The sequence below is a fragment of the Poecilia reticulata genome, chromosome 1, assembly GCF_904066995.2.
Source record: "Poecilia reticulata chromosome 1, P_reticulata-male-v2, whole genome shotgun sequence".
Classification (NCBI taxonomy): Eukaryota; Metazoa; Chordata; class Actinopteri; order Cyprinodontiformes; family Poeciliidae; genus Poecilia; species Poecilia reticulata.
The window spans coordinates 27079351-27092751 of record NC_088830.1 but is presented as its reverse complement, the minus strand read 5'-3'; the positions used below and the strand labels follow the sequence as shown (position 1 = coordinate 27092751).

Below are 13401 nucleotides of genomic sequence, written 5' to 3'. Positions count from 1 at the left end.
TGGTGTTTTTTTGGCTAAAACATGTTTTTCATTCAGTGGGCAAAGAAATCCAGAAATTTTACTCAAGAGTAAAAATACTTCATAATAAAATGACTCAAAAGTAAAAAGTACAGAATAGTAAAAATACTTCTTTTTTTTTCTTAAGTAAATGTAGTTACTACCAACTCGGCATTTGAGGAAACATCAAGAGGAAAATGCAACACACTCATTTTTTTCCCTATAAACTCTAAGAAAGCTCTAAAATACTTACCTCCCTTCTTCAACATCCTGCTGCAGTTGGTGTTTCTAAATTAAGTGTTAAAGCAGCCGACGGCCTGCAGGGCTAAAATAACAGCCGTCTGCTAGATAAAACCTCTTGTCGGGTATTTGTGGCTGCGTCTTGCGGACAGGAGAGAAGGTGAGGAAAGAAAGACAAGCAGACGCGTTTCTGGTCTCTCAGCGCTTGGCCAGCCAGCACCAAGAGAAGACCCTGCTTCTGCGAGGAGCTGCCTTGAGCACGTTTATTTACAATTCACAAAAAACAGGTGTCTCTTCCAAACACTGTTCAAGCATTTCATAGTAAGTAAGTAAGTAAGTGTGTTCAACCGACAAACTACTTCCTGTCCTTTACTAGCTCTCAGTCTTTGGCTTTCCAGGAGTTAAAACTCGCCACACATACAGGCTTTCTGTCAAGGTGCAAAGCTCAGAGTATTTACAGCACATCGTACAAATTAGATTTCTTTTCAAAATAAAAGTTTCAGGGGGGGGGGGGTTAAATATCTTTAAATACATTTTCTACATCTTATGTCCAGTTTATGGCTTCAAAACAAGAACATGTTGAGTTGTGCGCTGGCTGCATTGCGGCTAGCTGAGGCGTGCATCAGTAATTTCCTCATCCTGCGAGCGGTTTTGTTACTAAATTGGATAAAATATCTGCCTGTGAGTGCTACTGTAGTGCAAGTACAAAATACTGACAAAAATAAAGACTCTCATCACCTTTTTTGTGGGATATACATAAATACAGTGTTTAAAACTCACTTAGGAAGAATGCAATGTGCCAGACCGAATGGATCCTGAAGACAGACAGAGAGAACGTTTTTCAAAGTCAGGTAGGGCCGGGCCGGCGTATCGACGACCATTAAACGATTAAACAGCATCATGGTTTAAACCAGCGGTCTGCAACCTGCGGCTCCGGACCCAGAAGTGGCCCTGTAGGCCTTTCACAGCGGCTCTTAACTCCAGTTAATGTATTTAAATAAAGACACAACAAATGCAGCTTTTCAGAGTTTTTTTGATGAAATTATTTCCTAAATATCAAGAAGGACTTCAAATCAACCAGGAACAAGTTTGAGGTTTTTTAGTAATTTATTGGTTTATAAAGTAGCATTTTGTTCCGTTTTCTCTCTTTTTTTGTAACGCTAATTCACCAAAATAAAGTGAATTTAAGTTAGAAACTATGAATTTTTTCAAAATCAGATTTAAAGTCTAAAATTGTGACTTCAATTTCAATCTCAGCATAGAGATATTAGGTATTACTATGTAAACTTAATAAATTATCGAGGAGTTTTGGGTAGAATATTTTTACAAATAGATTTATTTACATTTTAAATGCAAAATGTATTTTGTTTGTATGGTTTTGTTTTTGAGTGAATTACTAAACTAGTTGATGATTTGAATCATTTCAGCCCTAATGAGTCGTTTTATAAACTGATAAAATTATATTATTGAATCAGAAAAAAGCATTTATATCATGTTTTGTGTTAAAGCCGTGACACCACAACACCAAGCGTCTCTCGCTGGCCCATTCCTTTTGCCAGTGATCATTTCTCTCTGTTGGCTCCACACTGATATTTTTCCTGTTTTCACTTCTTTATTTTTTGCTCTGAACTGTTCGACTTCCAGCCACCTGCTAATAACATTCAAAAATGTGCAAAAACGGATCAAACTCAAACGCTCTCCTTCTCAGCGTTTCCAGGGTCGTTTCTGTTGCAGCTGTGCAACACTGCGCCCTCTGGTGGTCAGAAAATAGCAGCACCTTTTACATCCTATACATGTGCGTGATGTTTCCTGTTTTTCTTTAAAAAGCCACTTAGGAGATGCTCATCAAGCTGAGCGCTAGAATAAAACACAGCTGGAGTCACAACTTCCTGCTTCCTCCAGGTGCCGAGTTGAACTCAACTTGAAGGTCAACTTGCCTTCCCTGGGCTTTCATATGAACTACACATTATTTCTGTAAACAAAATAAAGTTGACTTTTTTTGCACTAAGAACCTTAACCCGCCTTCGTTTGTGAACCGAATGCGATGCTGAGGATTCATTAGCAACACCAGATGTGGTTCATTTGTCTCCGTCCCGATCGCCACGCAGCCTCTTCTCGTGCTGCCGCTTCGTGATGATGTACTTGAAGAACTCGTAGACCGACCAGCTGATGGCGGTGGAAGGCATCTGGTAGATGACTCTGGCCTGGACGCCTTTAAAGAACGCCGGCACGCCTCCGGTCCGGTACACAGTCCGGAACGCCTCGCTCAGCCCGGAGATGTAGCGGCTCTCCGGACCCGAGGCCGCCGCCGCCGCTCCAGCTGGGATCACATGGACGGCCTGAGCTTCCTGCGTGTTGAGCAGCGTCTTACAGACGTCGAGGGGAGTGGTGACGGCGGCAGCCAGGGCGCCGGCGAGAGCGCCCGACACGACGTGCGAGGACGGGTTGTACTGTCTGTGTGGGTTCAGCAGCTCCTGCAGATACTCGTAGGTCATGAAGTGCAGCGCCTGGAATGGCACGTTCATGGTCAGCTGCGTGGTGTAGCTGCGGTAGAAGGCCGCCGGACCCTCCTGTCTCAGCAGAGAGCCCATGCAGTCCAGAACGCCGCGGTAGGGCGAGTTGAACATCTGCATCCGCTGCTTTACAACTGAGGAGGGATGTTGGAAATGACAGGATTTATAAGATTCTCCGGGCCAGGAAGGAAAGAGAAACACAACCACTACACACTCCGTCTCATCACAAACACAAACTTTAACACGTTTGTCTGATTTTATGTGACAGACGGAAAAATACACAGAATGAAAGCAAACTACGGGTGCACCGATTCCTTTTTTCTGGCCGATCTTTACAGAGCACGACCTGCCGATTTTCCAGTTTTTGTCTGAAATGTTGCTAAATATAGTAATAAAGTTGCTGAGTTGGATACATTAAATATTGTTAACTGCTAAGGTGCAGACATGACCTGGCAGGCTGGTCTGTCAGTCAAACCGCTCCAACAGAAAAGCAGAAGGAGAAAGCGTCTGATTTGATTTGCTGAGGTAGATAAGATCAGCTTCACATGTAATTATCAGCCGATCATCGATTTCCCAAAATTAAGAAAATTAGTTCACCAAAACTAATACCGTCTGCTTAGACCTTCTTTTACTGTTTTGGTGCTGATCTTAAGGATGGCCAGCAGAGGGCGCCACTGGTCATTCTTATGCAGAGTCAGCTGATACAGAAACAAAGATGGCTGCGTGCAATTCCAGAACAGAAAAGAGAAACGGTTCAAACTATACGACTGAGAATTAGGGCCATTGTAGATAGAAAAAAGAAAAAAAAAAACTTTTAAAAATAGGAAATTTAAGCCAAAAATTCCCAGTTATTTTCTAGAAGAAACGTGGAAATATTAAAAGTTTTGAAAGTTGAAAAGACACTTTGAAGTAGTATGTGTGTCATGTAAACAAAAAGAGGCTGAAATGGATTTTTACCTTCAGCTGGGTTCATGATGGCGTCATGTAGAACAGTAGCTGCACAACCTGCTACACCTACAAATCATAAACAAATACGATGAATCTCCCTCCATAATATCTGAAATTAAAATAAAAATTAAACTTTCTGGATAATCTCACCGTTTGCAAAATGGCTGTTTGCGCCCGGATGAACTGCGTCGCTGAGTGAAAACTTTATTTTCTCGTAGCAAGCGAAGTAAAGAGCGTGTGCGGGTCCGGCCCCCACGGCCAGCACGTTGACCCCCCTGATGGGGCGCCACAGCCCCTCTGTCCGTACGATCTGCTGCAGGGCGTCCATCACGTTCCGGTAGCGCGCCCCCGGCTCCGGGTGCAAACTCTGCATACGGGTCTGCAGAAAACACAACAAACGCGTACAGATTAGCTGCTGCTGTAGGGAAACTACTGCTCTTTTTAAATGTACTTACAGATTCGTTCAATAAGCAGAAGAATATTATTGGAAAGTTCACTCATTTCAGGAACTTTATCAATAGATTGAGGTTTTCCGGCCTTTATTTCTGTTAATTATGTTTTTCTGCTACAGTTAAAGAAAACATGACATTTAAATTAGGTTAGAAAAAACAACAACAACAAAATACCATCTTTACGGTTATTTTCAAAAGGTGCTTTTAATCTGACAGATGAGCCTCACATGTTAGCACATTTTAATTTATTGAATGACTGTATTCTGATATTTTTTTGTCAAACCGCTTTAGAGATTAATGTGTAAAATATTTCAGAAGCCCTGATCTTTTTACTCTTAAAACAGAGACCAAGACAAAAAAAAAAACAGGGTCAAAGCGCCAGCCCTCCTACAAAATACCCATAATTATTTCACTTTATTTTAATTGAATTAATAAATACAGAGTGATATAATCATGATGCACATTTATTGTGAAATGTTATAATTGAATTTTATCATTTGAAAGGTATATTTAAATATTTAATAGCATATTTATTGGTACATTTATTTCATAGTACATTCACATTTTATTACTTTAAGTATATTGTTATTTATTTAGTTTTCCCCCCCTGTTTTGGTCCTAAATAAACCTCAAGGGTCACATTACATCACAATGAATCTGAAAATCAACCAAACGGCTTTACATTACGTCTGTACATCTATATTCATACCAACTTTAAAATGCTGTTTAATACAGAATCTGATTTTGGCTCCTATAATGAAAGAGCCTGAATCCAGACCTGTACAATGCCGCCCCCTGCTGGCCTGAATTACACATCTCTTTATACAAGAAGATTTGAAGCACTTGGGATTGTTGTTCAGATTTAGACTGAATCTTTAATCAGTAAAAATTATTTAATTGAACCTTTATTAACTTTTCTTTTGCGTCTACATTTATTTCCGCTTCTTCGTTCTGATTCTTACATGAACTTTAGGGTTAGTTGCGCTGGACCCCCCTAAGAAAACACACGTTCCGACGTTTGTGGTCTAAAAGCACAAAAGGTTAAAGTCCCGACCTAAAAACATACTGAGCTGTATCATCATGTGTTGAAACATTTTCGAAACGTCATCGCTAATCAGTGACTTCTGCTATCAAACCAGTGACCTGTGAGTTACTTCTGATTCACAGGTAGCAACTGAACCAGGTCAAAGGGCTCTGGTCAGCATTTATAGTCCAGGCTGAAATATGAAATATGCTGCATTGTGTTTCTTCTGCATTGATGCAAACTTCAAACAGTCCGTGTGACTGTTAAAAATCAACTGATCATTTCTTTGCAAGAACAGAATCAAACCTGGATTGAAGGAGACTTTTCTGTCCACACCCTGCAGCGACTATCAGAGCAGCCGTTCAATTACGAAAAAGCAACCTGGAGATACGACCAGCAGGTGCATCAGTAAAGGAACCGAAGTGTTCAGACTGACACATCTCAGACGCCATCACACCGGTTTCCTCGTTACTGCTTAATCGTTGCAGCAGAAATACTACAAATGTTCATCAAACACGGCAGAAAAAGTTTCCACCTCCTCAGACGTTAATGGGTCGTTTACAACCATCTGGAGCTGCAAGAAGCACTGCAGGCTTATTTATCACTCATTACTGTATGATACCAATAGTTTGAACTACTTACACACCAGTATAAGGCTGAAACGATTAATCAGATTAATTGACTGAAAGAATGATCAACCAATTCAGTAATTGGTTTATCTGTAACTGGAGTATCCAGAGTCAAAGAAGGCCATCTTCTGAAAATAAAACATTCAGAGCAGAATATAAGGCAACAAATATATACTTAAGATTGCCTGTAAATACTAGAGGTGTGCTGATGTGCTGATCGATCGGCCACCGATCATAATTGGGCCGATTTCCATGAAAAAGTGCATGATCGGTGGTCGGCGATCATTGGCTCTTGTTGCCGATACCGATCACCTGCATCTCATTTCTCAGCCTGCCTGTGCAGCTGGTCTCCTCTTTCCTTCACACTGCGCAAACGCGCAGCAACAAATCCTAAGCGATGTGGAGCTATAACACGCACTGAGTGAATGGAGAAGTTTGCGTGTTGCGGCGGAAAATTGAAGCAAGTCAAAATGCATCAACACGACGAAGCTAATACGACATAAAAACAATGCCATACTTGACGGAGTTTGGCTACATCGAGGCTCACTGCAGTAAAAAGACATATGGAGGATCAGATAGCAGGTAAAGCAGCGCACAGCTACAAACACTCACCCGGATTAGCATGACGGTCAGAAAGCTAAACAAATGACCAGCAAAATTATTTAAGTCTTCGAGCTGCGATGTAAGACGCTGGTTCTGCTCTCGCTGTTGAACAGCTGCTACGCTACAGGTAGTAATATTTGACAGACGGAGCGCCGCTTCTGCTCCACCTGGTAGTGACTCTCACACCGAACCTCTGCTTAAAGCTGCAGCATCTAACCTAAAAAAATGTATTTTACATACGTATTAAAACTTTTGCTGTTCTAACATGAGACAGATAATCTCTAAAAAAAATAATCGATCTCCTCCCTGCTCTGCATAATTAAATTACTCCGCTCAGTCAGAAACAGCCAATCAGAGCTAACAGTAAACAGCTAGCCGCCATGCTAACAGGAAGTTTTCCTTCAGTAACTCTGGATTGTTTATTGTAATGGATCCTGTATTTGCCTTTGAATATTAAGTTTAATACTTGAATTTCTTTGGTAATGTAGAGAGGTTTTATTTTGGCTCTTTGCATTATTTAGCCTCTTCAGAGCCTTCATATGTTTTCAGTCTGTTAAAGATTGTATTACCGATAGCAGGACAATTTGCAGAATGCCTGTTTAGTTTAGTTTTCTTCTTGGAAAAAGTTATTAAAAACAAGTTTTTGTCTAAATTAAGGTGAATTTATGGTTCCTTTTTCCACATAATGTAACCGGTAGTGCCAATTACGTGATCGGTATCGGCCCTCATGGGTGATCGGAATCGGTATCGGCAGGAAAAAACCTGATTGGCACATCTCTAGTAAATATGTTTTAGTCAAAACTCAAAGTGGCAAAGTTTTAGCTTCACTCAGTTCAGAATTACTAAAAGAATGCCATGTCATTACATTTTAGGAAAATCTACACTAAACATCTTTAGTGTAGATATTTTACACTAAAATATCTTTTAGTGTAAAAGAAAAACATGACAGCAGCATCGTGAGCACACATGGATGCCCAGGATCCATGTATTTCTGAACATTAATAAAAAACATTCTTTCTGCAAATATTGACTAAAAATGTTTAACTTCTCTAATCTTTCAAAACAGGACATAAAAACCTCTGATTTGTTCTATAATTCAAAGTTTAGTGGAAGCACATTTAGAAGCCAATTCACAGAAATACTTCTGTCCTAATCAGTTTCCCTCATGATGAACTTTAACCTGTTAACACTGGTTCAGTTCGTCGCCGTTTGGCAGACGGGTTTGTGAACAATCAGATCAAGGTCTGAACTTTGAACTGTTGCAACACCCAGATTACCGTACATTTTTTCCTCAGACATTTTGTTCTACATTTGCTGATGATAGCGGCATCATCGTCATTATAAATGACTTAACAGCTGGAAAAACAGTGAAAATGTAGGAAAACGGGTCTGAATCACACATCTCCCATGTGAGCAGTGGAAATAATCAGATCTGTGGTTTTTTTCCCCTCTTCTAAGAACAGCTGGAAAGCATGTGAGGACTGACGTGGATTTCCAACACTACAGCAAATTATTGCATACTTCTTTACAAAGTGGATAAAAAACAAAATAAAAACAGAAGTTAGAGATTCAGGACATGTTTGTCACCTGTTGCAAAGTGTTTCACCTCTTAGTTTCATCACTGATATTCAGACAAACAAGTTAAAGCATCGAGGCAGAGTTAAAATTAATAGCTGTGTTTAGGTGACAATTGTCATAAAGACCTTTGTTGACAATTAAAAGATACAGTAAATGTTAAAACTTACTATTATTACTCATTAAAAGTGCAATTCTTCACATGTAACATGCTCTGAAGACGTAGTCTAAGTAAAATGTTACTCAAAATAAACATTTTCAAATCACTTTAATAAGATTAATTAGTACAGAGATCAGTAGGCTACTCATATTAGCAAGTAGTTAACTGTGGGTTACTCAGGTGCTTCCTTATAAGAGAAATGCTCAAACAAAAGATGACTTTAATTATTTTAGAAATTTAAAAAAGCCTCTAGAGCACAATATTTTTGTTTCACCCAGTCTCACAGTTAAGTATAATCTGAGCTAATCTAGTCAATAATTTAGGCAAAGTAACAAACATCTTTAAAATTCAATAAAGCTAATTACTTAGCCAAACACAATGATCTCTGAAGGCACAAAGAAACTGATAAAATTAGAAAAATGCAATTAACTACAGCTAAATTCCCAGTTAGAGGGCAGGGTGTTCACAGCGTAAGACAACAGGAAACTAAAACCCTAAAACGGAGCAGCCACGGCCAACAGGAAGCTTCTTTGTGGAGTTTTACGGTAAAACACGTCCGACTGATTTCCTTAAACCGTAAAGATGATTAAAAAGAAGATTATTAGGGAGGAACTTCCTCATTCTGCTTCAATGTTAAAATAACTTTTATGTCTCATTTAAAGTTTCAGCTACAGAAAAATGTTTATAATTTCCGTTTTTTCACCAAACTATTTTTTTCAGCTTACAAATTAAAGTTGATAAACAGTTTGCATGATTTTTGCACTATGCGGTTTAATGGCGTCCAAATAGACATTTTCAGCATTGCAAGTATTTTTCTTTTAGACTTTTAGTGGACAAAACACACACAAGTTACTATAATGGAAAAATAAATTAGAGAGCATTTAAGCGAGCAGTCGAAAGTTTTCTACAGATTTGTGAATCATAAAATTGATGCACCAAAGCACATCAATCAATACACCGTAAATATTGGGAGAAAAAGTTTGAGGCAATTCAGCCAAAAACAAATAGTAACATTAAGATAACTTGAATGTCAACACATTTATAGTTCTGTACAATAACCAACATTAAACAGCTGCCCGTCACTTCTAACACTAATATCACATGTTTAAAAAGTCAAAAAGATCCATTTTATTCATGGACCCACAACAAAAAGAAGAGATGTTTAGTTTTTTACGAAAGCTTTTCTAATATGTAATCAAGGCGACAGATAGCAGGATCAATTTGGAGGCATTGCAAAGTGGCCTGCAACACCTCTAGGAAATCTGTCTCCTAAGCATCTTTGCTTCAAATGTATTCATAGAACATAAATCAACTCAATGTCTAAACATGCTGGGCAATCGACTGAAATAGTCCAAGTGCTGTTTTAAGTGATATAAATTGCTTGAAGTAGTAATTAATGAAATTGCCCTTTTCATTTTCTCACAAGTTGTTTAAAATAACTGCACATCAACAGACTTAAATAATCAAATCATGACTAATTTTGGAGAATTTATGCAGCTGGAGTCTCCACTGTGTCTAGAGGCTGCTTATTCAATCCCAGTTACCCAATACAACCTCTGTCTATCTCGTCACATTGGACTTTCCAGATTAGCTTCCCTGTTGTGTAAAAGGGTGTTCATAATCTGATCAGTTTTAATAGGCTCCAACCTCAGAAATAAAACCGAAACCAAATTCCCCCCGTTATGTACTTACACGAATTTCACTTGAAAATAATTAAATGGCAAAAAGTTGTATTTAACTTAAAATGCTGTATGCATGTGCACAGTGAGCAATTTGATTTCAAGCAGGCTTTAGAGAGGCTGACAAAAGATTTAAGCTGGAGATGGAACATTACATTACATACAACATTACATACATGTTGGAGGACAGACATTTAGTGACTGCTAATGATCATTAAACGTCATAAACTACAACAATTAGCATTTTTACCGCATACTAGTGGTTTAAATTGCTTTTAAAAACATAAATTTCTTCTCCTGTGTTTCGTTTTATGAGTCATACGGTTAGCTGACCTCAGTTAGCAAGGTTGCATCGGTTAGCTTGGAAGCTAACTAACAACTAAGCAGGCTTGTTTTGCGGCCTACACTGACTCCAGCTTTACGCAACCGGGGGGACTGCGCACAGCGTGACATAACGAACTCCCCAAAAAGTTTCAAGATACACTATATTTTGTTAATAATTGTTGTGGTACCTTGACACAGTCGACAGGATACATAAGACAGTGCTCCATGATTCCAGCCACAGCTCCAGCCAGCATGTGTGTGCTGCTAGCTGCTCCTTGAGGCAGTCCTTCATAGTCTGCTTCTGGCTCAACGGAGGCCGAGGGCTCGGGAGTTGCTCGGTGCAACATGGAGATAAAATCCGGCTCCCCCGTCATTCTCGGCGTGAAGGTCCCGACAAAGCCCCCCGTGGCATCCAAGACGCTGTTGCCAAGAATCCCAAATCCCGTCGCGGCTATAGTGCCCGTGACCCGCCTTTCAACAGCCGGCGATTCCAGGGTCGAGGAGGGGACAAACCCGTCCGCTTCCATTACGCAGGCGAACGTGTTAAATCCGTTAGATGTGTTTGTACCGAGAACACCGGAGGGCCTACTGTTGATGTAATGTTCCCGGTTGTTCACCTCCTCGTCCCCCCCGGCCGGCGGTTAAGGCAGACACTTGGCGGCAGCTGAAAAGATCCGGGAATTAGAATGTTGATCGGCGTGACCATCCCCAAAAACGAATCTTATTGGATAAGATTGCTGTCAATATTTAGATAACTCAATTCGATTGGGTAAGTAGGCGGGGCTTTAAAAAGTGGGCGTTGACGGTTTTGTAACAGTGGGATGTCACGGTTTTTGCATGTCCGGTATAATAATAAATATTGAATCCTTCCATGTTGCAGGAGCAGATCTATGAAACTTGAAGGTGGAGGCAGTGCAGCGCCGTCCATGTAAATCTTCCCATGTAAAACATCTTCAAGAATATAGCATATAAAATTATTCCAAACAGAATAACTACTTACTAGAAAAATGAATAAAATAATTTCACTTACACAGATAAAATTATTTTACTTTTATGTCAGACAATTTCTCTGACCTGGATTGCTGTTATGTTCTGTTCATTGTGTTATTTCCCTGCAGGAAGCTCATTGGTGGCGCACTGCCTCTGTTGCTGAAGCACATGATCATACAACTTGTATTTCAAAATGCTAAATAACATTAGCATTAACCGCTGTCATTTCTCTTGTAGACTGGAGTTATTTAAAGACAAAGGCAGACCATTTGGCCTTGGGCTTCTTTCTGACGAGCCATTAGCTTTAACATCTGTGATCAAGTAATCTGCATTTATACGTATTGATGATCTTAAGAGAGTTATTCACAGTAGATAGGATACTACCTGCTTATAACCAGGCACGTGCAGAGGGGGGAGGGGGGGACTTGAGCACCTGCCCCCTTTGCTCCTTGCCCCCAAGTGCCCTTTCGGTCAAATTTTTTTTTTTCTTTGGTATGATTATTTCCTAAGCCCTCTTCTGACACATAATAACATGTACTAAAAATATTTGTTTTTTGTTAGGGTTTTTTTTTTTGTACAACATAATAAGCCCCCGGTCACTTTGTTACCTTTGACCTTTTGCCCGTGAAGCATGAGGCAGTTGCCTCTCGCGCAGTGAGATAAGGCGGCTAACTGGAGCTCAACGTAGCGAACGTTCCAGATTACAGAACAGTTTTTGGTGAATAAAAAAACCGTTTTTGGTGAACGTTGAAGTATCGTTTCTGCTTCAGCTCGGAGTCGCGGTTTAAGCAGAGAGGTAATGAAATACAACAGACACTGACAGGCCTCTGTGTCTGCCTTTCTCTGAAGAACTACTGAGCGGGAGGAGACAGCCAGGTGAGGAGAAACTGTTCTTATCTATCGATTCAGTATTTTTATCATGCAGACATTAGGCTGTTGTTGTTGTGCTATTAGCTAGCTGATAGCTAACGACTTTGCTAGCAAAGCAAGATAACTAAAAGCTTCTTCCCTGTATCGTGGTCATTCTTCAGTATTGCTTAATAAGGGCACATTGCCCGTCCAAAACTTATCATCTCCATAATGGATATATGTTTTCTAATTTCCTTTTGCTGCATAATGTACATTTAATTTATTCCAGCGTTAGGTACATGTATCTTGAAGGAGAATAGCACTTAAATAAAAGTCCAACAAGGATATTAATTTAGAATTAAAAATAACTCGCCCTGAATTACCATGATAGATATAATGAATGTAATAAAAGTATCATTAATGAAGGGGAAAAAACTCAATCCAGACTTTAAGTAAGTTTAGGGTCTGGTTCGCAGAGTATGAAGTTATATATTTTTTTCCCAATTATTCAATGGGAAAAAAAATGAACCTCAGTTAAGTAACATAAAATTGTAATCAAAACTTTTGGAATTGTAATGATTTCATTTTTAAAAACAAAATGTTTTGTTTAAATAACTTTTTTCTAAATAAAATAACTCATTTTTGTCTCATGAACTTAAAAAGTTATTTGCCAAACATAAACATTTATTTGCACACAGCAGAAATATTTTGTTGTGATTTTGGGCCCCGCCCATGATGTCATGTGAGAAAAAAGTTTTTTAAGCAAAACTCAGTAGGCTTTTCTCATGGTGACATGCATTAACAATTACATTTTTGGTTTAAATTTTCTCTTTTTTCTGCAGTTCCACGTTAAAGTTTGATGCAGCTCTGCTTTCCTGAATGGACCATCTTCATCTCCACTGCAAGTGAAGCAAACAGGCAGCTCTTTTATAGATTACAGTCCACTAAAAGGTTGCATTGTGCCCTTGTTTATATTTTTAATAGTGTAATTCTGTAAAGACAAAATATGTCTGGTTTTCTAGCTCTGATTTACATATCTTGCTAAATTGCGGGTTTGAATATGGCAATACTTTCCTATAACAAAATAGACCTGCAGAAAGAAATGACTAATAAAATATCTTACATATGCATAGTTGTATGCTTTATATAGAGATTTTCCTTAGCTTTGATTGTATATCTCACAATTTTGTTATTTCTCATTGTTTATTATTAAACTCTGAAAGCTGTTTGTTCATATTCTGTCCTAGAAGGCGGTTAGTTGTGCCCTTATTTTGTTGAGCACCTGCCCCTTTAGTGGTCTCTGCACGGCCCTTCTTATAACCTTTTAACAGAGTCGCGCTCCAAAAATTATGATCTATTCCTTTAATAACGTGTGTTGTTTAGGGACCAAGAGAGATCGTGAGTGATATCGATTGCCG

At 39.2% G+C, this 13401-nt stretch overlaps 1 protein-coding gene across 1 annotated transcript; it reads right to left on the bottom strand.

Annotated features, from left to right (window-relative positions):
* Positions 1-424: 424 nt before the first annotated feature.
* On the bottom strand, positions 425-10839 carry LOC103470085 (mitoferrin-2-like). Its single transcript, XM_008418237.3, has 4 exons — positions 10333-10839; positions 3849-4077; positions 3708-3764; positions 425-2884 (listed from the first exon to the last, which is right to left on the bottom strand). The coding sequence occupies exons 1-4, from the start codon at positions 10669-10671 to the stop codon at positions 2316-2318; spliced, it is 1194 nt and encodes a 397-aa protein (XP_008416459.1). The 5' UTR covers positions 10672-10839; the 3' UTR covers positions 425-2315.
* Between the last annotated feature and the right edge of the window lie 2562 nt (positions 10840-13401).

What these genes read in the sequence shown, in the direction of transcription:
- LOC103470085 (XM_008418237.3), bottom strand. Translation starts at nt 10,671, where the DNA reads ATGGAAGCGGACGGGTTTGTCCCCTCCTCGACCCTGGAATCGCCGGCT. An exon ending in ATCCTGTCGACTGTGTCAAG is followed by an intron (nt 4,078 to 10,332) that starts GTACCACAACAA and finishes TGTTTTCTGCAG; the next exon opens with ACCCGTATGCAGAGTTTGCA. An exon ending in AAACAGCCATTTTGCAAACG is followed by an intron (nt 3,765 to 3,848) that starts GTGAGATTATCC and finishes TATGATTTGTAG; the next exon opens with GTGTAGCAGGTTGTGCAGCT.